Raw genomic sequence first — 26,359 nt, forward strand, 5'->3', positions numbered from 1 at the left:
ACAATTTTTTTCACAGAAGTGCAAATTTATTGAACAGAAGTGGAAAATATTGTCCAATTTTACTGTAAATTTCAGGAATTGCCCGATAAAGGTTTCTGGGAATTATTTTGGTTAAGGCACATCAATTTTCCATTTTACCCTGGAAAAGCTTCTGTTCTTTTTCTCTCTCACTTCTTTTAAGAAGAGAGGGAGAATTAGTAGGAATTAGTGTAGAAAAGTTGTGGGGAGTGCAGGTTTCCCTATGGGGCTGGGGGAGAATAGTCTATATCAAAGGGTAGGGAGCGTTTTGGGGGAAATAGAGCAGGGAGCAGGATTCAGGGTTGTGAGGCTGGCAGATGACATAAACCCTGAAAATGAATTAAATTAAGAAACAAAATACATGTTTCAAATAGCAACATAAGAAAATAGGAAAAGTATTCAGTGGGTCACAAGTGTTTCTTTCCATCAATAAACAATCTGTAGCTTTTTAAAGGAGAAAGAAGGTAAAAGCTAAGTAACCCTTTTAGAAAGGTCTATGTAAATACAGACATAAGCACTCACAGAAATGCTGCACTGACTTCTCTGTGAAAAGATTTTTTGTGTCTGTAATTCATGTACCAGAGACACCCAGCTCTCTGCTGTCTCCTCTATCCTGCTCCCCCCACTTAGGAATGTGGATCTGAGACAATCAGCAGGAAGCTGACTCATAGGGGCAGATTCATTAAAACATGAGTTTGAATAACAAATTGGAAAAATTCGGATTGGATACAATAATTTCTGAAGATCGTGACTTTTTTGTCACCGTCGCGACTTTTTCGTATCTTACGCAAATTTTTCTGCGCCATCGCGACTTTTCCGTATTGAACGATCGTAAACGGCGGCAAAACCTTTCCGACTTTGATCCTTCTGTGCATGATTTTGGAAGCCTCCCATAGGACTCAATGGCACTCTGCAGCTCCAACCTGGCCCAAGGAAAGTCACGATACCGAAGCTTGAATGAATCCGAAACTTTCGTACTCGGCAAACGGGCACGAAAAATTCGAGAAAGATACGAAAAAGTCGCGACAGCAACGAAATTGTCGCAAAAATAACGATCAGTACGAAAAAAACACATTAGGAGCATTCGTGGATTGATAAATCTCCCACATAGTCTTACTAACTGAGCATGTTCACTTGGTCTGGGTGTCTGTGCAGGAGCGAGGCATTATGGGAACTTTTTTTTACACAGCTCAGCATTTTTTCTTCCTGTTTGGCTTCTGATCATCTGAACAGGTGAAATATGGGGAGACTTAAGGGCACTATTGAGACAACTGAAGGTATGCCTGCAGCTTGAGAATAACTCTTTATTAGCCTTTCCTTCTCCTATAAGGGGCAATCTACACCTCCATACATGTTGGTTCTATCCCTTAAATTTAATTTTAAAAAAAATATAATAAATTTTATTTTAAAGCAATGTACTCAATTTTTTATTCAATGAAATTTGAATAGTCTGTTGAAATAGAGATCCTGAGTTCTGTATAAACAAATCTCTTCCATCCTTAGAGCTTTAGACTCCCTTATAAACACCCATATAACGGTCAACATTGCTGAAGAAGCTTTTTGGAATAGGAGTTGGTGTGTTGTGGAACGCACATAAAAAATTCACAAATTTTGAAAAGTAAAATAGAAGGGAGGTTCCATTTAAATATTCGGAAAGGATTTTTTACTGTGAGAGCTGCAAAGTTGTGGAATTCCCTCCCCGAATCAGTCGTGCTGGCTGATACATTATATAGCTTTAAGAAGGGGCTGGATGGATTCTTAGCAAGTGAGGGAAGATAGCTCTTAGTACGAGTTGATCCAGGGACTGTTCCGTTTGCCATCTTAGAGTCAGGAAGGAATTTTTTCCCCTCTGCGGCAAATTAGAGAGGCTTCAGATGGGGTTTTGCCTTCCTCTGGATCAACTAGTAGTTAGGCAGGTTATATATAGTCATTATGGTTGAACGTGATGGACGTATGTCTTTTTTCAACCCAACTTACTATGTTACTATGACTCTCTACATCATAATTAAAGTTAACTCATAGGTGAACTACCTCTTTAAACTTTTATTATGTTAGAGAATGGCCTATTCTTAGTAACTTTTCAGCTGGTGTTAATTTTTTTTTATAGTTTTTGCTTTATTTGTCTTCTTCTGCCTCTTTCCAGTTCTCAAATGGAGGTCATTGATCCTGGCTGCCAAAAAAACTGCAGTCTCTCATTCAAGCTTGGGTAAATTCCAAACTAGAGAGCTGCTGAACAAAAATCTGAATTAAAAACACATAAAATAAAAAATGAAGACCAATTGCAAATTGTCTGCGAATATCACCGAATGTCTACAAAAAGTGAACTATCCCTTCAAAAAAAATTGTAGTGCTCTGAAATATAATTATCATTCAGTATAAGAGAATAGGGTCAAGATTCTAAATACTTTTGCAAAGGACTTTCTGTGTCATCTATCCGTTACTTGTGTATTTATGGTATTATTTGCCTCTAAGGAGCAGATTTGGAAAGCTTACACTGTCTGGGTTCAGGCAAAAGATTACAGAATCCGTGAGTAAGTCGCATTTTCTGCCATCGATTGCTTTGGCATACTGCTTTGGCCAAACGGGTTTAAACAAAAAAAAACAAAAAAACAAGCATTTTGATTTTCTATTCATGTGGGTTTTGAACAAAAAAAACTCACCATCTAAAACCTCGTGAGATTTTTTTAAGAATATCTGAATGTCTTATTTCTGAATGCTCATGTCAGAAACCAAAACAGGCAAACAGATGCTTGAGTCTCTATATTACTAGGACTAATCGTTTAATTAGCGCTTACTAATTACATTACCTGTTATCATCTCATTTTTGTAGTTATCAACTTGTTCCTGGTTTTCTTCATTAGCAGAAGACTTGTTTATTTCAGGCACTGGTGGGTCAGACGGAAGTCCTGGCACTGCTGGTAAAAAAAAATAAAGTTAGCTAGCTTCTTTTCTATGTATGGTTTGGTCTACATATTATTACTAATATCACTCACATAACTATATTTCCTGTAGCACCAGTGGATTCATGTATAGGCACTGGATTTTCACACTGCTTGCCATGAACAACAGTGTATTGACAACTATGTGCTTTAAGCAACAATTTGAGAATCAACATAGTTGGAATTACCTTTAACTCATGTCAAGATTTAAGATTGTTTAAGCCTGAATTCTTGGGTAATCATAAAGGAAACCCTAAGTTATGGAACTCAAGCAGGGTTTTAAATAAGAAGTGTGGCAACTTTTAGGTGCAGGGTTTCTTGTATAATTGCTCAAGTAATTTGACGCCTAGTAGTAACATATTTGTTTAATATTTGCTAATTTGTACAAAGAACCCAAAAGCGCAGAGCCAGTCAGTACATTATATTCAACGTTGTTTTTCCTAAATCTATTTTAATATCTTGTTATTTTTTATAATACATTAAAAATATTAAAGTAAAATAAAAAAAAAATCTAGAGATATGTTAACATTACATGAACATATTATTTAGCACAGCGTATTGTTTACTTAGAGTATGCTGGTTTAAATTTCAGAAAGATTCCTTATCTGTAACTCCCCTGGCCCCAAGCATTCTGGATGATAGATCCTATATCATATATATGTATCTATAAAATGGCACCTCTAACAAGGGATCTTTCTGTGGCAACAAGTTCAAGAAGTTCTTTGCTCCTGGACAATGTGAGGTGGACAGTTTGCCCAGTATTGCGTAATGCTGCAACCACATCTTGATTCGAGTAATCTTGAATGTTTACACCATCAACCTGGAAAAATAATAATTATGGTCAGAAAGTTGGTTTTTTTTATTGTTTTTTTTTTTATAACTTCTTTATTAAAGTTTGCAAATAAATTACAGATTACAATTGCATTTATGCATTTCCTGTGTCTATTATTTGCTGTAATATAAATTGTTTATGTATATTCTTGGCCCAACCAAGGGAGGGTTCAGAATGTTTCTTATACCTTCCAGATTTTGAGTACTTGGAAATATTTTATACTTTTTACAATAACATAGATCAAAATATATTGATTAAAATATTAACTGACTAACTGATCAGCAGGTCTGTTATTCCCTTAATCAAACTGGTAAAACAGATTTCAATTTTGGTATTAGGGCTGTATTGCTTTTTCGATGATAGATGTTGATGTATTAGTATGGTTTGTATTCCAGACCAGTCCAGATCTTGTCATATATTTTGAATCTATTCTCATTTCTTGCTGCCATTTTTTTCCATTGTAGCTTTTACATCTGTTACGTGTATTTGTTGTATTCCATAGGGGCGTCCTGATTTCAATCTTCTCACTATTTCTGTTATAGTTGCATTAATTACATGAAATAAGAATTTTATATTGTTTCGGTATTTGCTCTGGAAAGTATACTATCCTTGTTTATCTTTTGGAGACTTGTTTCCACAGCTCAGCAGGACGTGGGCATGCCCACCACATATGATCTAGATTGCCTCATTGTTTGCATCCTCTCCAGCAAAGAGTAAGTGCTGGTTATTCTATTAAATTTATCTGGCATTAAATGCCATCTAAGCAAGACTTTTTTGTATGTTTCAATATCATTAGTATATCTTGTAGCCCCTGTAACTGAACAGGTTATTTCTTGCAATTGCTCCTGTGTGTTATTTGTAGGTCCTGTTTCCATTTCATCATATATGGGTATTTGCACTCTTGCAGCATTTCAAGTAAAAAGTGGTAGGTGTCTGAAAGAATACCTTTTACCCTTCCCTACACCATTTTTGGTATTTGTTTTGGACAGTTTTCAGCAAAGGTATATATTTAGCTTTAAACAACAAATCTGGATTCTTTGTGCGTTTGATCCCCAGGTATTAAATTGTATGTCCTTGCCATTCAAATGGGAAGTTTTCCTTAAGGTGTTGTAATTCAGATATGGGTATATTTACTGGTAAGGCTTGTGTTTTACTTGAATTTATTTTATATCACAAAGTTTGATAAAACCAATTCCAATTCAATCAGCAGGTTGATGTGCGAGAGTTGCTAAGTAAAAGTATTATGTTGTCTGAAAAGGGTCCTATGGTCTGAGGGACAACTTGTGTTGGCATTCCTGTAATATCATCATTAGTACATATTTTACAGGCTAAAGGTTCAGTCATAAGAGCCAAGATACGCAAAGATAGGGGCAACCCTGTCTGGTTCCGTTTGTGAAGGCACTCGACAGGATCCCTGATGCGTTTACCTTGGCTGATGGTGCTGAGTAAAGACTGAGAGTTTCCTTTAAGGGTGTAGGCTGTGGAAGATTTATAGAGGCCAAATATTGGGAGACAGCCTCTTGCAGGTTTTGGTTCATCTTTAATTGTAGTTAAATTATATAAATGGGTGTAGTAGTTAGCAAAATGATTCACAATTTTCTAAGAATCTTTTATTTTTACGTTCTGATCTAAAATGTAGGGGATTCTAGTCTGAGCCTGTTTGTTTCTTAGATGTGATGCTAGAAGTTTATCAGCCTTGTTGCTTTTAATATAAAAGATTTGTTTTAACAGCTTTAGCCAGTAGTGATGGGCATGGATTTGCGGCGAATTTCCACGTTTCGCCATTAGCGGATTGCTTTGCGAAATGGATGACTAAATTTGCAGCGGAAAAATTCGCCCACATCCAAAAATTGTCACCCGCGTCAAAAGAATAGTCGGGGACGTCAAAAAGAAATTTGTTGCAGGCATCAAAAGAATAGTTACGGGCATCAAAAGAATAGTTGCGCGTCAAAATAAATAGTCATGGGCGTCAAATTTTTTTTTGACATGCAACATTTTCACCGTTTTGTGAATCTTTTGAAAGATTCACAAATTTTCCGGCGAAGGGAAACGGGACAGATTCACTCATCACTATTAGCCAGTATTCTGTTACTTACAAGAAATTTATTTAATTCCCTTTTTTTTATTTTGAATTTTCTTTATTTTTTGTTCCAGATTAATTTGCTGTTTTTACTTTTTCTTGCATTTTCTTTTAGCCATAGCTATAGATTGCCTCATGTGCTAGCCATGCTATTTGTGGTCCTAGTTCATCAATTTCATTATTTTTGAAGTACTCTATTATATTTTGCTTTAACTGATTTTGATTATCGATGTGTGATAGAAGGCAATCATTTTCCAGGGTAACATGTACCTATACCTAGCAGAGTGTGGTCCTACCAGGTTTAGATTCCTATCCATGCTTTTGTTACTAATGCTGTGGTTTGCCGATCAGTGAATATATCATCTATTCTTGAATACCTATTTTTCCCCTGGGCGCACTAGGTATATTCCTTATGGACCGGGTGTTTCGCTAATTTATGAAAGAGATCCCTTGTCTTTTGGGCTGCCCTTGCCTGCTGTTTGGTCATAGGTATCGTGGCTGTTCTGTTTATGTCTTGAGTAGGATCCATAATGTAATTAAAATCTCCCAGCACAATACATCTCCCTTGTTAATGTTTTAGATATGAATTGGAGTTCATTCCCATTATCACATACAGATTTTGTTTTGGGGTAAGCGTTGGGTTTCCTGGTAAAATAACACATCCATCTTGGATTTAGGATATACAGTAGCAGGGGGGAGATTAGAAATAGAAATAAAATTTTTCGTATGACCTGAGTTACTTCTTATATCCAAAGACAATCCTTTGCAAGATCAATCTTATTATTTGCAATTTTCAGTCAAGGTATATGCCACTCTCTAGGGAGCTTACACAGAGATGGTGTTTGCAATAATGATGCTTTAGCCTCTTCTTCCGGAGAGATGAAGGCAACTGTTGTGCCATTCTTGAGGACCATTAACTTTACCAGGAACCCCCATCGATATGGTTCCCTGCCCTGTCGGAGTTGCATGGCATTTCGGCATACGTTCTTCTTTTGATTAGAGTAGCTTGTGAAATATCTATGTATATTTCTAGTTCTGCATATTTGGGCAATTATTATTTTTTATTGAGTGCCACTTGTAATAGGTTTTCTTTTACAAGGAAGAAATGAATCTTAACTAGTACGTTCCTGGGAGCTGTGTCTGGTGCCGATCTTGGTTTTGGGACCCTATGAATCCTATCTATAGTTAGGTCTACTGAAGGTGCATTTGGTAGTACCGTCTCCAACAGTTCAGTGAGATAGCTTTCCAAATCATGCAGTTACACTGTCCCCGGGATGACCTGTAGTTTTAAATTATTCCTACGGGAACGGTTTTTGAGGTCAGCCACTGTTTATAAGACGCTCAACCTCCTTTTCTAACTTGCCTGTTGGTCAGCTAGCTCGTTGGTCTCAGCATATTCCCCCCATTTTGGTTTCAATACGCTCAGTGCATTCTCCTAACTCTTGGATTTCCTTCAATATTTCATTAGAAAGTTGCTTAAAATCTGTTGGTAATGTTTGTTTCAGATCTAGCATCATGCGCTTTATGTCTTTAGCTGGTGCTAAGTCCACTCCCTCTTCTCTTGCTTCATGCTGCTGATCTAAGATGGCATCCTGTGACACTTGTGTAGTGAATTAGGAAGTAAAGAAAGCCTTTACCTGCTGTGATGTTTACTTATTTGTATTTTTAGGAACCATATTCTTTCAGATCTAGCATCTGAACCTGTTGTCTCAGGTTTGCTGCTCCATTTGGATCTTTGCTGCTAAATATTAGTTTATGGCTCATTGTCTCAGAGTTCAGCAGAGTAGCATCTATCTAGACCTATAAGTTGCTCCACCTCCCCCGCTATTTCAGAAAGTTTTCATTCTTACAGTCCACAACTACAAATAAAGCAGAGTTAGCTTTTGCTGGTACTTTGGTCTTGGCACCATAAATTACATTTTTTTCAGTACATAAAAGGGTTAGAAAAAAATATATACACAAACAATTCTTTGTTAAAAGGAAGTTCCAATTGTGGTGATTAAATGTTAAACATGTAGCCAAATAACTGCGAAAGTTCTATACCATCCAACTGCAATGGAAAAGTAATTTCAAGTTAAACCTATTTAGATGTTAGATTTAACATCTTACACAATAACATCAGAGTCCCCATCTTTCACAGTCATAGTTTTTTACTTTTTGCACCAAAATGCTTTACATTTGTCCCTTTCCTACCACACAATCTATGGAGAGTCAGTTTAGTTATGAGAAATACCGTATATACTCGAGTATAAGCCGATCCGAATATAAGCCGAGGTACCTAATTTTATCTAAGAAAACTGGAAAAACGTATTGACTCGAGTATAAACCTAGCGTGGGTAATGTAGCCGCTACTGCTAAGTTTCAATAATCAAAATAAATACCAATAAAATTACATTAATTGAGGCATCAGTGGGGTATATGTTTTTCAATATTTATTTAAAAGAAAAACAGTTAAACTAGCTCTGTAAGCGGAGAAGAGGATCAACAAAAACAATATGAGTACTACCCCACGCTCATTGCACATTGGCAAACTGGCAGCAGACCCGGTCCCTGAGGAGATGTAAGGGGAAATAAGTATTGCTAGTGGGAGCCTAGGCCAGGGCACTGGAGGGTCTGGTTGTGGGTGGCCTAATTTGCACACAAAGGACAGAGGGTGCTAGTCTAGAGGGACCCATGGCACCTGACTCGAGTATAAGCCGAGGGTGACTTTTTCAGCACATTTTTGGTGCTGAAAAACTAGGCTTATACTAGAGTATATACAGTACCTCTTATACAGCTTCATATCATAAACCAAGGTGTTGTCCAGCGAGATATGGACTTTTTTGATTGACTAAGAAGGTGTCAGGGTTATTTTTATTTTTTATGCCGCACACTGTGATTTGGAACAACCGTGGATTCCAATGCCCCATGTGTCTTTCTATTCTGTCTGTGGTTCGATGACCATCCTTTGTCCTTACACTAATTGGGACTATAATTTGCTATTTGCTCTGAATTTATTTTGGTTATACAGGTGGTTTGATTTACACTTTACTACTCTCTTCTGGGAAATGTCCCTTTTTGGCAATATTGTTGCTCGCATTATGTCCCAGATAAGCTTAGACACACAAAAAAAAGGTTCATCCTCTGAATTCCAGTTTCCTATAGAATTTAACAAAGCCTGTTAAAGGTATCACTTCCTTTTCTGAGGGATAGCTAGGCAAGCAAATAGAGGAAAACATGCACAAAAAGGCATTGCTTAAAAAGATAACCCATCACTAGTTAAAACCATGGAAACCAAATCTAGGTGATTTATCATGCCCATGGTCATATTCGCGAGTCCTGAAAAATCTTGAAGGGTTGACAGGACTGACACTCTAAAACTATGCATTTACTTCAGACTTTCAAATCTCAAATTTACTTACAGCTATGATTCGGTCTTGAACTTGAATGCATCCACTTTGATCAGCAGCACTACCTGGTATTATGCTTTTGACATAAATTCCTGAAGAACCTGTCAAATAAAGATGTGGTGTTTATGTAAGCTGAAGGTATCACTAAGCCCAGGAACAACGTAGGCTAAGTAAATGAGAATGTAATAGCAATATAGGCATCATAAACTGAATGTAGACAAAAGAATAAGCCTTGGAACAGAGAACATTAATGTTGATTTTCCTGTACACTCTTGTGCATCAAGGAAAAATGGAGAGCTTTGATGCTAGGGTGAAAAGCGGAGGAATCTGTATTCTTCTAATTATGGCTTCATATATTGCATACCTACTGCTGTTACCAGATTTTAAAGAGCTACTGCAAATTATAAAGGAAAAAACTGAACACATCTAATCATATGGACTGAATTTTAATTTTATTAAAGGCGTTAAAACCCCACCTATTAAAAATATAGGCCCACACATGTGACTTCTTTACCTGGGTGTCATGCCTTCAGATTCCTCTAGATTCATTTACTAGGCTCACATTTTAATTAAGACAGTAATCTAAAAATTCTGCTGGTAACATGCTGAAGTAAATGCTTGTTGTTTTAGGCACATTCATTGGTTTTGAGCCATTAATAAAATGCAGTATTTAGAACCTGAGTCAATTTAGTGCCACGGTAGGTGTTTGGGTAGTAGGCAAGCGGCTGCTCCAAATTCGTTTAATACAGTAAAACACTGTAATGGGTAGTATCACAGTACTGGAAATTTTTGAATATCTGCAGAGGTATTCACTTTGGCTGAACATGCTGCTGTATTAAAACTAGTAATCAAGATCCGTCAAATTGTAAGGGAGGAAGCCCAATGGGCTTTATAGTATAAATCCTGTCACAAAAAGGCAGCCATACAAGGGCCGATTACATACACTAGCTGAACCATTAGCCTGCAAGCCAAATGATCAGAGAACATACAAGGGGCCCATACACAGTAAGGCCACCTTTCTACTTTTGCAATCCATCAGGCAAACAAGCAAATCAAATCAGAACAGCAGAAACCTAGAGGAGCTGCTCCTCATCTGCAAACAGAGTGAACTGGCAAATTAAATTTTCACCCTGACAACACATAAACAAAATAATATCCGTAGTCGGGATCTGTAGACCACCACACATACCTATCAATCATACAAAACGCGGCTTCAAACAATATACTGTGGCATGATCTATCAGGTTTTGGCAATAACACCAGATTATTCCTTTACTAGTTCCTTAAAAAAAAAACTATAATGCAATGGATAGTCAATAGCAGAGGTTTCTTCACAGATCTGAAGACATTTTGGATATTAGTTTTCTCAAATAAACCCTGTTTGGGGAAGAGACATTTTTAAACCAGAAACTCACCACCATTGAATGCGCCAGTATATCCAACTACTGTTATGCCAAGACTCTGTCCTTCTTTTTTTGTAAGTTTAATGTCATATACATTATCAGTATTTTCCTAGAAAAAAAAAAAAAAAAAAAAACTTTCATAACATGTTTAAAAACTTTATCATTTAAATAGCATTAGTTATTTTAATGGGCTACTTTGCACTTATATTTTGCTGCAGAATTGATGTTGGCACTGAATCTGGGCATACAATGTATATACAATTATAAACTGTTTTTTCTCCAAGTAGATTCTATTAGAAACTATTGTTCTTTCTAATTCCATGCTTTCACTATTTCAGTTTGGTTTAGGATTTAGCTGAACCCCAGCACTTTTTGCAGGATCTGGACTGAATGACTACTCAATGTCAAACCAAACCAAATCTGAATCCTTAAAAGCCATATAAATTGAAAACCCTGGATAACAGAACAAGGCAATTTTCTTCCCAAATATAAAGGCATTTTTTGTAAAGTAGGGTTCTGATTAAGTACTGATCTGTAGATTATTTGGTATTAAGATGAATCCATAAAGGAGTTTGATGACAGTAAAAATGTCTCAAGACTTCAAGCTTAGTGATTTTATACCATATATAAAATACATTATATTTTAAAGGAGGCATATAGTGTTTATTACTGACCGAAAAAGGACTGATAAAGTGGCCCCAATATGTAGGTGTGCATATTTTTATATGTTACATAGAAAGCACTCTGTATATTTAAACAATATGTCCCTTTCCAAGTAGGTAGTACATTCTTTATTTCTAATACATACACTCTGTATATTTAAACAATATGTCACTTTCCAAGTAGGTAGTACATTCTTTATTTCTAATACATACAGACATTCAGAAAGTCAACATCAATTATTTAAATCCTGCCCTTTTTTGAGGCACTATCATCTTTTCATTCCTACCATCACAGTTCCAGGTAATACATTAAAAAACTAGGGTCCAGCACATGGCAAACGGACCAATAAATAACACAACAAGGCTTAGCAAGATGGACTTCTTACCAGAGATGAGATTCGTCTACCCAATATTTAATTTTTTATCCACACAAATGTTATCTTCTGCTACAAACTCATTACCTAGTTTTTTTTTACCAATCCAGTACATAAGAATAAAACACATAGGGGCAGATTTACCAAAGCACGAATTCGAATCCCGAATAGCAAAAATTCGGATTGGAAACGAAAAATTTAGCGTCTTTTTCGTCGCCGTCACAACTGTTTCGTATTTCTCGCGACTTTTTCGTCGCCGTCGTGACTTTATCGTATTTTGTGCGACTATTTCGCCGCCGTCATGACTTTATCGTATTGGCGAGAGGAATAAATGGCACTCAGCAGCTCCAACCTGGCCCAAGGAAAGTCACGATACTGAAGCTTGAATGAATCAGAAACTTTTGTACTCTGCGCAACAATGCAATTTTTTCGCGACGGCAACAAAAAAATCCCGAAAAATATACAAAAAAGTTGCAACAGCGACAAAATAGTCACGGAAAATATGAAAAAGTTGCGACGGCGATGAAAAAGTCGCAAAAATACAGATCGTTACAAAAAAACGCAAAGTGTTCGTGCCTTAGTAAATCTCCCCCATAGTATAGAATTTAAATAAAAAAAAAGTGTACATTTCAACTTTGGTACTTACATTATCACCCTTAACATCTTTAGGAGGCAAGGCACCCACTGGCAGAGTTGCTGGTGCTGGAGGCTTTGAGGGGCGTTCTATAGGATCTCTAGCCACTACCATTTTAACTGAATTTCCACAGTTTCTCAGAACCTGAGCAACCTGATCACTTGCCATTCCTTGGACATTAGTGTCTCCTATTTGCAAAATATGGTCTCCTGTCTTTAATCTCCCATCCTGTAGGTGAGTGAATTAAAACATCATAAGATGCACAAACAGCAGTTTTTATTCAGTCCATGCATAACAACAAGGTCAATTGTACAAAAGAGCTTTTAATCTATGTGGCAGTCAGTTCCCATTAGGTCTGGATCTTTGAATAAAGCCTTTTTGAAGTTTTACAACCGCTGTCCTGGAGTCCGTTGAGTGCATGCCGGTGATGTTTCTACACCTGATTTGAGGTCGTGTTTTCCCTTGCTGCGGGTCTGGGGCATTGATCCCGAGCCACTGAGAGGAAGCGGTGAGTGTATATCTAACCTTCACAACTGAATGTAGTATACTAATTACACTTACAGTGGTGTGAAAAACTATTTGCCCCCTTCCTGATTTCTTATTCTTTTGCATGTTTGTCACACAAAAGGTTTCTGATCATCAAACACATTTAACTATTAGTCAAAGATAACACAAGTAAACACAAAATGCAGTTTTTAAATGAGGGTTTTTATTATTTAGGGAGAAAAAAATCCAAACCTACATGGCCCTGTGTGAAAAAGTAATTTCCCCCTGAACCTAATAACTGGTTGGGCCACCCTTAGCAGCAATAACTGCAATCAAGCGTTTGCGATAACTTGCAACGAGTCTTTTACAGCGCTCTGGAGGAATTTTGGCCAACTCATCTTTGCAGAATTGTTGTAATTCAGCTTTATTTGAGGGTTTTCTAGCATGAACCGCCTTTTTAAGGTCATGCCACAACATCTCAATAGGATTCAGGTCAGGACTTTGACTAGGCCACTCCAAAGTCTTCACATTACCACCACCATATTTTACTGTTGGTATGATGTTCTTTTTCTGAAATGCTGTGTTACTTTTACGCCAGATGTAACGGGACACGCACCTTCCAAAAAGTTCAACTTTTGTCTCGTCGGTCCACAAGGTATTTTCCCAAAAGTCTTGGCAATCATTGAGATGTTTTTTTAGCAAAATTGAGACGAGCCATAATGTTCTTTTTGCTTAAAAGTGGTTTGCGCCTTGGAAATCTGCCATGCAGGCCGTTTTTGCCCAGTCTCTTTCTTATGGTGGAGTCGTGAACACTGACCTTAATTGAGGCAAGTGAGGCCTGCAGTTCTTTAGATGTTGTCCTGGGGTCTTTTGTGGCCTCTCGGATGAGTTGTCTCTGCGCTCTTGGGGTAATTTTGGCCGGCCGCCCACTCCTGGGAAGGTTCACCACTGTTCCATGTTTTTGCCATTTGTGGATAATGGCTCTCACTGTGGTTCGCTGGAGTCCCAAAGCTTTAGAAATGGCTTTATAACCTTTACCAGACTGATAGATCTCAATTACTTTTGTTCTCATTTGTTCCTCAATTTCTTTGGATCTTGGCATGAAGTCTAGCTTTTGAGGTGCTTTTGGTCTACTTCTCTGTGTCAGGTAGCTCCTATTTAAGTGATTTCTTGATTGAAACAGGTGTGGCAGTAATCAGGCCTGGGGGTGACTACAGAAATTGATATTGAAATTGAAAATTGAAATTGATAAACCACAGTTAAGTTATTTTTTAACAAGGGGGGCAATCACTTTTTCACACAGGGCCATGTAGATTTGGAGTTTTTTTTCTCCCTTAATAACGTAAACCTTCATTTAAAAACTGCATTTTGTGTTCAATTATGTTATCTTTGACTAATAGTTAACGGTTTTTGATGAGCAGACATATTTAAGTGTGACAAACATGCAAAAGAATAAGAAATCAGGAAGGGGGCAAATAGTTTTTCACACCACTGTATATGAAGACTGAATATCTACAGAGCGAGAGGTTCGGGGCATAAGCACCCGGACCTGTAGTCTAATTTGGTGAGCGTTTGGCTTATTATAAGAAACCATTAATTTTAAGTTTAAGCTTAAGGTTATAGTTCACATCTACACAAGCATATAAGTGAATAGGAACGACCGGGAGCCTCCAGACAGAGTGAAGTCAGTTCCCATTGGATAGAAAAAAAACATTTCCAAGTCAAGCACCTTTGGCAAAAGGATGGTATTTCTCTGTAACAGCCAATAACTACAGGTATGGGACCTGTAATCCAGAATGCTCGGGACCTGGGGTTTTCCGGATAAGAAATCTTTCCGTAATTTGGATTTCCATAACTTAAGTCTACTTAAAATCATTTAAATATTGAATAAACCCAATAGGACTGTTCTGCCTCCAATAAGGATTAATTATATCTTAATTGGGATCAAGTACAAGGTACTGTTTTATTATTACAGAGAAAAAGGAAATCATTTTTAAAAATTAGAAATTTGCTTATAATGGAGTCTATGGGAGATGGCCTTTCCGTAATTTGGAACTTTATGGATAAGGGGTTTCTGGATAAGGGATCCCATACCTGTACCCACTGCCACAACTGTCTGATGTAGAAACCACCAAATCCTTAAAAGGTTTTACATTACATATGTCCCTTAGTGGGCATAAGTTAAAGAATTAGCCAAATTCAGTGACATGACTTCCAATTAGAGTGACTTAAAGGAGAACTAAACCCGATGAAATGCCATGTTTTACTGACTGTACCAGCCTAAAGTTTCAGCATCTCGATAGTAGTAATGATATACGTCTTTACAGTAGTCGAAGTAGCTTCCTATCTGCCTACCTGCTCTGTGCTGCTGTTAAAAAACCGAGCTGAGGGTTTGTCTCAAATTATCAAGCATAAAATGAGGTTGGCCTGTCATAAAAGCTGATACGACAGGGCTGATTATTTAATTCTGATGCTAGTTGCACTGGTTTCTGAGCTTCAATGTAGCAATTATCTGTATTAATTACTAATCAGCCTTATATTTTGACATGTATATTCTATATATACAGTATATTGTGAGTGGATCCCTAAACTCAGTAACTGACAGCAGCACAGAGCATGTGCAGTTAATCAGCAGAAAAGACAATAGGGCGCTACTGGGGGCAACTATAATGGCACAGATCTTCACTGCTAAAGGGTGGTTGCCTTGGGTTAGTACAAAAGCTTAAAACATACTGTAATGTACAACATTTCCAGTCTACTTCTTTAGTTATGCTTTAGTTTTCCTTTATGATCTGGTACCATGTAAATAAAATCAATCTAAAGTTAGCCAGTGACTATTTCTCCTGAGAGAACTCCTTTAATCTGGATGACAGACTGTGAAGCCTAGAATAATAAGAAAATCAACCATTCCCTCTAACCTTGAGCATGTCTTTAGAACCCCGATTTTATGTTTCCTAGGGGGCCATGTCAAAATTTGTAAATTTTTTTTTACCTCCTAAAACTGTCATTATATGAGAGCTGCATCGGTTCCCAGACGCATACTGAAGAGTCTAAACCTTAAGCTTGCATAAGGTCTGGGTAGAGCACAGTTTTCAAGCAGTTATGGACATATTTGAACCCAAAGGTATTCAAATAAAAGCACTTACTTCTATTTTACATTATTTTACATGGTTTAGTGCACTGTAAAAATGTATGTTATATATCCCCTTTAACTGCTTTATTTTAATTCGGCATCACAGCAATTTCCTCAATCTTTTTATTTTCCCCTTTAACTTGTTATAAACCATGTTAGAAATTAAGCACCTTTTTTAAAAAAAAAAAAAAGTCTCAAAAAATTATTTTGATCCTTTTGAATTTGATAATGAATAAACATAAGCAACATAAAGCAACACAACATAAATATTTTACATTAATAGAGCAAATAACGATTGTGCTATGAATGTAACTGTTGTAAATATGATTTAATTTATTTGTTTTTATTGCTGTTAAACTATTGGTAATACAGGTACTAGACTATTAATCCTAGGCTTTGTTCAACAAACTTTGTTTCATAATGAATAGTTTTGTGATGTTATTCCATAATGGTCTGGTCATTAAAATCCCATTAAGCCTGAGTGGAAAAAAAAGTAAGTCTTTTCTTACTATGGCAACCAATAAATATTACTTATATAGCATTTTAATAAACATTATGTCATTTCTATAAAATAAGTAAAGTTTCAGAATTTTGTTTAGGTTTAGGTTAGTAAAATGAGGACCCTTCCAGCAATCAGTGTTTATATAGCCTCAATTAGTTGTTGTACATTATATTTTATAGAATAAGAAATAAATTACCCGATCAGCCAATCCCCCAGATACAATTGTTCTGACAATTACTCCACTTGCTTTTCCGCCCACGATCCCAAAGCCTAATCCTGAACCATCATTAATGAGTTCAATGTCTTCCACATGGCCCCATTGGATCTGCAGGTCATAAAAAGAAAAAAATTTCACTCTCAAGAATTTTAACTACAATATTCATCAGCTACCTCATGCTTAAAAAGCAGCAAGCAAGGCAACCCTACGAAACAGAAAAACATTAACTGTAGTATTGTGATGTAGGCAAAGTAGAAACAAAGGCTTTATGTGAATGTTCTGCCTTATAGGGCTCAGAGGCAATGCCTGTGGTTGTTCCATATGGATTTCATTAGAGCGAGTACCATTAACAGTATTCTATTTTATTAATTGCTCATTCTTGAAATCTACATATGCTCCACATCTACAGTGCAATGGCCACAGAGGTTTCCCATCACCGTCATGCTGATCTGATTAGCCCAGTTCTGATATGGCTCTTGCATAACTAGGTTACAGAGTTTAGTGTTCATGCTGGGTCTATTCTTCAGTTTCTTCAATAACAACCCAATGAAGAAATTTCAATGGTTTTGTTATTAAACCAGCATGCATGCTGCATCAGTTTTGTCACTAAAATAATTGCAAATGGGAAAATCAGAGTAATAGGGAGTAAAGATAATAGACTAGAACAAAAAACACCCAAAGGAGAAGAAACAGATGGAAAGAATAGGCAGAGATTAGGGACTGGAAATAAGGACCAAAAAAATGAAAGAGCTTATGAAAAAAAGGACAAAGTAAAAAAAATATACTTGGTTTGAGTGAAATGGGAAAGATTAGCAAAAGTCTCAGAATGAAAAAGATGGATGAAAAGGCTGGATGAAATAATAATAGAGATTTAGGAAATGTAAGGCACATGGAATTCTTCCTGTAAAATTTCCACAGGGAGCACATCGTGTCAGAGTAAAGGACAAATTGTGAAACAATATGCAATATACAGATAAAGGACTGCTAACTCAGTCTACTCAGTCTGAAACTTGTCAGCTGTTCACTATAAAATACACTAGGGTATAAAAAAAAAAAATCATACCTGGTTATCAAGATTATTACTTAATGCTTGGAAGTTGTTTAGAACTGGTGCTTTTGCAACAACTAATCGTATGGATCCAGATGACTGTTGAAGCATTGCTATAGACTCTTGGTGGGATACGCTCATATCCAGTGGTATATAGTTAATAGCCAAAATCTGGTCATTCTCTTTAAGCCGTCCATCCCTGTATAATCACAGAATGTGTAAATCATTCAATAAGCGTCACATAAACACACAGATTGTATCATTTTTTCTGGTACCTAGTATTTGGACTTAATTCCTTTTTCAGTAATAGGATTTAGCATGCGGTCTAGATCAGTTCTTCTTCTGTCTCTATGAGTGTTTTGAAGGGATGGGAGTGGCCTATTTTGAACCTGATACACTGAGAACTTCCTATATGCTTACATCATCACGTCAGCGGTCTATTAAATCTATAGTGGGTGTAGAAATGGCTGCTGTCAGAATCACATGTAATCATAAGCTTGCACTGACAGCTACATGGGTTGGTTTCATTCCTCCATAATAGCTCTTAAGTAGCATACAGCACATTAGATATCCCAAATTATTTCTAATGTTACTTCAGTCCCAGCAGTATTATTTTCAGTTGAAATATGTGGACGCTGAGTAAAGTTAGCTGCTGTTGCAATTAAACATATCCAGGTCTGTTGGCAAAAACTGGGCAATGTGTCTGAAAAAGTGGGGTGTCAGAAGACACCTAACACTTCTCAGGACTTTGCCTGGGTGCATGGTATTGCATGATTGCCTAGTTTTTAAAGTATTTAAAATCTTTATATACATTAACTTGATTAGCTAAATGCAAGTGGAGACTCTAGTAAATATCCAGTGGCTTAACTTTTTTTTAGGTTAGGTTCTTGCAAAGTAGGCAATTAGATTAACAGTGCACAGATAATTTCCTATGCATAACATACTTCTGCTATCTGTGCACTGGTAATCTAATTATCAACCTAACTAGAAACAATCATTGAGAAGCTTCAGTGTCCCTGTTTACACTGTTTAGCTTAAGAAATATATGTTTTAAGGTTAAACAGGCAAAAAGGATCTCCAGCATAAGTCCTATCCACTGGGGGTATACTGCCCATTTAAAATAGATCCTACGTCCTTGGAAACAAAGGATTCTCAGATACAAGTCCTAAAAGCACTAAATTAAGCATTATAATATTGATTTTAAAGGACCAATAACACCAAAAATAAATAGTTGTTACTTTCTACTCCTACCTAGAAATATCTTTAATTAAACCCTGATTTCTTTTGCAGCATATTTATTTGTTATCAGCTCAAGACAGTATCTGTTTTGTATGTACTAAAATTCATGTAACCTTATAGTCAAAGTACCACTCAACAAGGTGATAGCTGAAAACATTAGTGTGTAGAATAATACACTTAATAATTATATGCAAAATAAATAGCAAGTCAAAAATGTATTACTGACAGTCTAAAGTAGATGGTCTGTATTATGAATGTATAGTTAATGCATAATATTTATATAAGTATGGGAGGTTGCCAGTTTCATGTGAGCCCTCATGGGTTGCCTCTACCCCAATGTATCATTAAAAGGCAACAGCATATGCTAAAGGCATCTACCATTATTCCAAATATACTTGTAAGAATGTATGACCGAGCATGGCAGGGGTACCTACATGACAAATACCCGATTAACTCTTGCAGGCTTGTCAATCTACATATAAATGCTTTTAGGTCCCTTTCCTTTGCTGTAATGCTGACCCTTTAAGGACCTGTTGAACACAATGAATCTAGCAGAGATATTTATTAGTTTACTTTGAAGAAAACAAAAAAAATTACACCTATTATTCATATTTTTGCTGAACAGTGACATTAGTGTTACACCATCTGGGAGATCAGTTTGAAAAGATCTGGCCTTACTTGACCCAGGGGAATATTACCATCATTACAATAGCAGCTATTGCACTAAAATACATGGTCACAGTAAATTTACCAAGACAATTTGCCTCCCATACATTTTCTATAATGCTGACATGTGAAACTTTTCTTTTACTAAATTATGACTATCGCTACAGAGAAACAGAAAAAGTAAAAAATGATTGCAAAGGCAAAATACATGTAAATCTTACTTGTCTGCGATGCTTCCTGGTTGAACTTCTCTGATAAATACTCCAGCCTCTCCCACAGTGGGATTCTTGAGTGCTACCACACTAAATCCAAGGCCTCCTACAGAAGGTTTCTCTATATCTATATACTCAATTTGCCTGCCCTAATGAAAAATAAAACAAATAGAAACTTGATTTGTTGAGTTTATGTCTTTGCCAACATGTTCAATCTCTAATCTGAGCCTGGTGAACTCAGAAAAAATTATTTTGTGTTAGATAGAACAAACTCAGCACTTTGATAATAAATTAATTCTGTGGAGGATCTCACTTCATTACTTTCACTATAACAAAGAACACCACATGCAGTCAGCTACGTGCATTAAAACCTCAGGGAATTTAAGAACTATTTTCACACTTCATTCTCCAGCTAAATAAGTTGTAGGATTGGTTCCTGGATGGATGAAGACTGAATTAACTGCTGTTTGGCAATGCATTTTTCCTAAATTGAATATTCCAAAATGACACAAAGAACAATTTTCTTTCATGCACTGAAAAAGAAAAAAAAAAAAAAAAGATCCCAGCATCCAGCTCTGTAGTAATACTTTACTTGGTATCAAAACAAATAAAGTAATCAAATATTTAGTAAACCTTAGTTCACAAAAAAAATTTGGAAGTTTATTATAAAGGGGTAAAATAGTGCTATTCCAATTACTTTGTAAATGATGGTTATTGTGCTCACTGCCCCATTCATCAGAATTTTAATCTTATATTTCTAATTATTCTTATATTAAATCTAAATAGTTTTCTATTTTCCATTAGAACCAACCGCAACACTTCACATTTTGATATTATGTAAAAGGGCCAATTAAATTTCAAATATACCAAATAAACAGTAATTATATTTATTCATACATTCATCTTTTAATTTGTTCATTAGTCAAACAAATTAATTAGGCAAACAAAAATGGTCCTTATTTTTAAATAAAAAAAAGTCTCAAATTGCCACACAGCTTATGTAAGAAAAGGTGCATGTTAAATATTGTAGAGAGCTGTGATTCCTATGCAAAGTATTCTTTTGGTTGCCAATGGGATGACAGATTAAGTATGTTACAGATGGGCCTATTGTAAGCAACATTTCAATTTCTTCAACATTTATGTTTTTAATTAATAAGATGCAAAGCTGCAGAACAAAGAAAAAAAGTAGATAATTCAAAAATAAAATCAAATAATACCAACTGCAAATTGACTTAAAATATCTATCTAGATAGCTACCACATAATAAAAGTAAATTTTCCAGACAGCCTAATCTATAGAAGTAAAACCTGGAACACCAACCAAACTATTCCTTAAGGTCCCCATAAACGGGCAGATTGTAGCTGCCGATATCGGTCCCTTGGACCGATTCGGCAGCTTATCTGCCCGTGTAGGGGCAGAAACGAGGGGCCTGGCCGACCGATATCTGGCCTGAAATTGGCCAGATCTCGATCGGCCAAGTTAGAAAATTCAGTCGGATCGGGGACCACATCGGCTCGTTGATGCGGTCCTTGAACCGACTGCCCCTTACCGCCAGTATAATTCGATCGTTTGGCCCCTTTAGTCCTTTAGGTTGCTTATTAATATAAATAAATATATATAACAAGAAACCTAACACTGAAGGAATTGATGTGTTTATGCAACAAATTAAAGGGACTGTAGAACCCCCTGAGTTCATGGAGTAAATAGCTATTGGACTATTGTTCTGCCCATCACAATTTATCAAGAAGGCCGGATATGAAGGATGGGCCTATATGGACACCTTTGTAATTTTAGTATAGCAGTTCCCTGGCTATACAGGGAAGCCACTTTAACTAATCCCTAAAAAGGACAGCACACTCCCTTGGTCAACATGAGGTCAATGAATAGAGCTTGTGATCAGATGCATGGGACTTTTTTTTTTTTACACAGTCATGTTCTTTATTCTTGAGCATATTAAATAAAAGAACTTGTATAGTAAAAGAGTATGGTTACAGTTACATTTTCTTAAGAAAGAAAAGTCACACACACACACAAGTGAATATTACATTCTTCTGTTGATTTTCAAGCAGGCTGAATATCTCAAATCACTTGTTTGGAGGAACAGGGGAACAGAAAAATGTAGCAATCCCGGACCTCATTCAAAAAGAAGCATAGCACAGTCTATCTTCACAGGATGATTAAAAGACTATTTTAATTTGAAAATGTTAAAACACATGTGAACAACGCTCCAGGCACACAGTTGGTTTAGCAGGGTTGAATGGCTGTAGCGTGCACATGTGCCAACTGGCACTGGAGGGAATACCTAGCTTCCAAATTGGTCCTGCCTTGTTTCATTGAATATCTTGAACGTTTAAATAGACTGGAGAAAAGAAAGTTGCTTGAGACAATTTACATGTTCTACATAAACTCAGCAGCTTTTACTTGCCAAGTTTCTTCATGTGATTTTTTTCTTTGAACTATGGTTAAAAACAAAAGATAGTCTTGTGTAGATTCAAGTTTTTTCTAGCACTTTTTTTCAAATTGAAAAAAAAAATGCAAGCTCAAAATTTTGATAAACCTGCTCCTTGATGTGCGCCTACTTATACTCAACTTTTTCTTCTGTATATCATAAAACCCTTCATTGTAACATATAATTTTGCAATAACGAGGCATGGAGTTGTATGCTGTACTTCAGCATATCTGGCAAGGCAGATTGACATAACTGTTAATTCAATTCATTAGAGATAACCAGACTGAAGTTACACTCTGCTAAGCTCACCAATAAGTTTCGGTACAAACACTCACTGGTGCAGCCTTCTCCCTAAAGACAATTCAGCAAATAAGAAAAGGTAAATCTGCAGAGATAAAAAGACTGTGCAAATATTTTCTAATGTTACACACTACATTAACTTAAAGTTGATTACAATAGTAAAATAGTAAAAATAATAGTAAAATAATTTTGTCAACAATAATATTTCCAAAAAAATGCATCTTCTTTTGAATGTGGGGAACCTCATGGCCTTACCTCTGCCATCTGTTGAAGTTTTCTGTTAAACTCATCTTCTGAGTAAGGGCTAACAAGAGGTAATTGAGATGAAACAAAGTTGTCAAAGGACAAAGAGTTGTTCTTGTTCCCAAAGTGTGCGGAAGAGTCAGCTTCAAATACCAATAAACCTTTCTTTGTGAAATCAAATTCTGCAGAGCGGTCAGCTGGCATTCGGTTGAGCTGAGGAAATAAAATTGATCCAAGTTGCCTAAGTTAATTAAAAAACGTTTTGTTCAACTTACCAAAATAGATGGTAACAACAGAGCACTTCTAGCAGTAATATCCAGCATTATACATTTAAACACGGTTACACAAATTGCAATGTGTGTTAGATATATGAAAAAAATATATATTCTTTCCTGGGAAACTGGGCATAAAAGGGAATACATTAAAGCCAGTGCCTAGATCTTAAGGTGGAACTTTTATGCTGTTTGTAATATACAAAATAAATGGGCTGATAAACTAGATTACCTGAAATTGTATTACATTTATTGGTCTTTTACCAAGAACTGTCCAATGAAGTAAGCCTCCAAGGATGATATTCATGCCTTGTCAGCCAGTAGCCACAATGAAAAAGAACATCCCCACTCAGTGCTGGGGAACTGCACAGAACTGGTTCTTATGTACATTAGATGGATCCACCATATTGGTCTCATAGAGGGCTTATCATTGTGAGAAAAAAGTTCCAGCTCCAGTTGGTTATAAAATAATAATTTGATATCAAACTTTTTACTTGTGTATATGCTCTGAACTGTTACTGGTATGAAAATTTTAACTGAAAAAACACAAGAGTTGGAAAGCCTCAGCACAAACGTCAGCTCATAAAATTACCAGCTTTTTGGAACCCCTATTAACTGCTCACTCACTGTCACCTGATTCAAGGTTCACAAGGGCAGGATCAGCCTTGTCAGATTCACGTTTAAAAGTGCCAGCAAGCACAGTCTATAATGGGGTCCTGTAATTACCATTTGAACTATGACGGGCAGTCAGATTAGAACTGTCCTGTGCCAGCGGATGCTGTGCTCTGCAATACTGGATTTTTTAATGAGATGCATGGTGCAGAGCTAAAACCTGAATAAGTGTTCTCTACGGACACTATGGGGGGAATTCACAAAAGTGGAGTTAGCCCTTTTTTGGAGTAAAAGTGGTGGAAAAACTGGTGGAAAACACTTTCTCCAGATTCACAGACAGAAATCCGCCTAAATTCCGACTCAACCGCCACTTTTCCGTTTTTGGTGAAAGAAAGACAGTTTACAGACACGTTTGTGAATTTGTCGTTTAAACGACATTTATACAACGTTTTAACGACATTTTTTCCTGACATTTTTCCCAGTCATTTTCAAAATGGAGTGAAGCTCAGTATAACTCTGTTAGATCAATTCTAATCTCTTCTGTTTTGTTTCCCCCAGTCTCCATTTCACACCTAAGGTAGGGGGTAATTAACATATTAATGGGGATTAGCAGACTATTGTTAGGGGGCAAGTCTCTGTATAACCCTAGAAAAAAATAGGTGCTAAAAGCCTCATTAACATTTTATAAACAAGTAAAACACTGATTAAAAAAAAGTTCAATTTATATCTTATATATAAAAAGTTTTTACCTCACATTTGCATGATTATGCTAGTTTTTGCTTAATCAATGAGGCAATAATAACATTGAGTGAATATATTGTAAACATTTTTATTTAAAGGAAAAGTAAAGCCTCCCAGGCAAATTTTTAGTTTTAGCAGCAGTGCCCCCTCTGTAATAACTTCACTGACATTTGCCCCAACTTATCTGTGCCCCCATAGCATATCCAGAACTACAGAGCTGCCTGACAGCATTAGTCCCCACCTGTTCCCAACTGCCATATTGGCGATTAGCAAACAGCACATACACACTGGCACCCAAACTGGAATATTGGGGTACAGGGTTGGACTGGCCCCAACAGGGCACTGGATAAAAACCCGGTGGATCCTAGTCCTGTTGGACCTCTTTTTACTGGGCATGTTGGTATGTGGGCCGGATTGCTGCTGACTAGTAATGAGTAAATATAGAAAACATTAGAAAGCCCAGCTTGTCCTGAACAAAATGTTGTATAGTTTCCCTGGGCAAACTAAAATTACCCCTCAGGAAATGCCCCCAAAGTGAAATGATAAATGGCAAATGAAATGCCAAATCCTGTTGGTAAATTCCTTACCCCAAGGCTCCTGTAGCTGTGGGACTGGGTTTGATGGCACCGACAGATTTACTAAGAGCTAAAGGCAAATTCATAAAAAATTGTCGGGAAAATGACAAAATATGAAAACAAATTCACAAAAGTGGAGATAGAGGTTTGTGAATTAGGTGGAAAATCCGACAAATCTATCTCCACTTTTATTTTGTCAGAATATCACCACTTTTGTGAATTCCCCCCTAAGTGGTGCAAGGGCTCTTGTACTTCTGCCCTGGATTATGGTAAATTACCTCTCTAGAAAGATATAAGTAGAAACTAGTTGTCAATTGTAATTTCCCTATGCACAGTTGTTAGTCAGCACTGGATACCCTGCTAACACAGATACAATCTACATTTTCTTCCACTTTAAGTGCATTTCCAGCCAGCAGTTTGTAACTGTATTTTACAGTATAATTATAAGTATACTAAAACTTTTAAATATTACACATCGAGAACAGGTATAGAATCTATTTTTCTAATCTAGTTTTCCTCAAGTTGGAATGACATATTGTAAGTCTACTTAAACTTTGTAAACATGAAGTTAAACCCCAAAGGTTGTTTGCCACCAATATGTATTCATGCAGCTTACTACAAAGTAATGATTTGTTATTAGTAAAAAAAAGAAAAAAAAAAATGTAAAAAAATATGAATTATTTGCTTAATATGGACTTTATGGAAGATGGCCTTCCCATAATACAAAGCATTCTGGATATCTAGTTTCCTGGTAACAGATCCCTGATTCTTAGATTTTTTTTTCCTGATATTTCATTAAGCAGCATGTTTAATACAGGACCAGCAAGGCTACCGTAAACTAATTCACTGTCAGGAAACAGTGGCAGGATTGCTTTTATTAAGGGTTACAGTTACATAAATCTGCAAATACTAGCATGGTATCTGTTATCACTGTAAAGTTATGCTGATGGTTGTGCAGATATGAGTATAACAGATACCATGCCAATATTTTCAGATTTATTTAAATGTAACCCTTAATGAAAGCAATCATGCCACTGTTTCCTTGAGATACAACAGTGAATTAGTTTATGGTAGCCTCGCTGGTCCTGTGTTGTGTAAACATGCTGCCTACTGAAATATCAGAAAAAATCCAAGAATGAGTCACTTTTTCTACACAGAGCAGGCACAAAAACTGGCACTATCCCACATAACTGCAAAAAGCTGTTATGAGACAAAAAAAAAAAAAGTATGGGCCCTAAGAACATCTGGATTGTGACTTTCTAGTAAATGACAGTAGCAGATTGTCTAAATGGTAGTCAACCGCTGAACAGTTACTTTATGTTAGGGTAACCAC

The 26,359-nt window shown here is 36.5% G+C and overlaps 1 protein-coding gene across 7 annotated transcripts in view; it reads right to left on the reverse strand.

Annotated features, from left to right (window-relative positions):
• patj (PATJ, crumbs cell polarity complex component) overlaps positions 1–26,359 on the reverse strand; it is a 114,893-nt gene that overhangs the window by 82,828 nt on the left and 5,706 nt on the right. For 6 of the 7 annotated variants that reach the window (XM_031900899.1, XM_012961550.3, XM_012961548.3 and 3 more), the window contains exons 4-12: positions 22,839–23,039; positions 19,844–19,983; positions 17,733–17,916; positions 16,649–16,777; positions 12,344–12,559; positions 10,674–10,770; positions 9,271–9,359; positions 3,636–3,777; positions 2,826–2,933 (exon numbers count right to left, since the gene is read on the reverse strand). In XM_031900899.1, coding sequence (XP_031756759.1) covers positions 2,826–2,933; positions 3,636–3,777; positions 9,271–9,359; positions 10,674–10,770; positions 12,344–12,559; positions 16,649–16,777; positions 17,733–17,916; positions 19,844–19,983; positions 22,839–23,039 — 1,306 coding nt within the window. The remainder of the gene's footprint in view (positions 1–2,825; positions 2,934–3,635; positions 3,778–9,270; positions 9,360–10,673; positions 10,771–12,343; positions 12,560–16,648; positions 16,778–17,732; positions 17,917–19,843; positions 19,984–22,838; positions 23,040–26,359) is intronic. The other variant, XM_012961547.3, reaches the window with a different exon arrangement.

Source organism: Xenopus tropicalis, chromosome 4 (genome assembly GCF_000004195.4).
Source record: "Xenopus tropicalis strain Nigerian chromosome 4, UCB_Xtro_10.0, whole genome shotgun sequence".
Classification (NCBI taxonomy): domain Eukaryota; kingdom Metazoa; phylum Chordata; class Amphibia; order Anura; family Pipidae; genus Xenopus; species Xenopus tropicalis.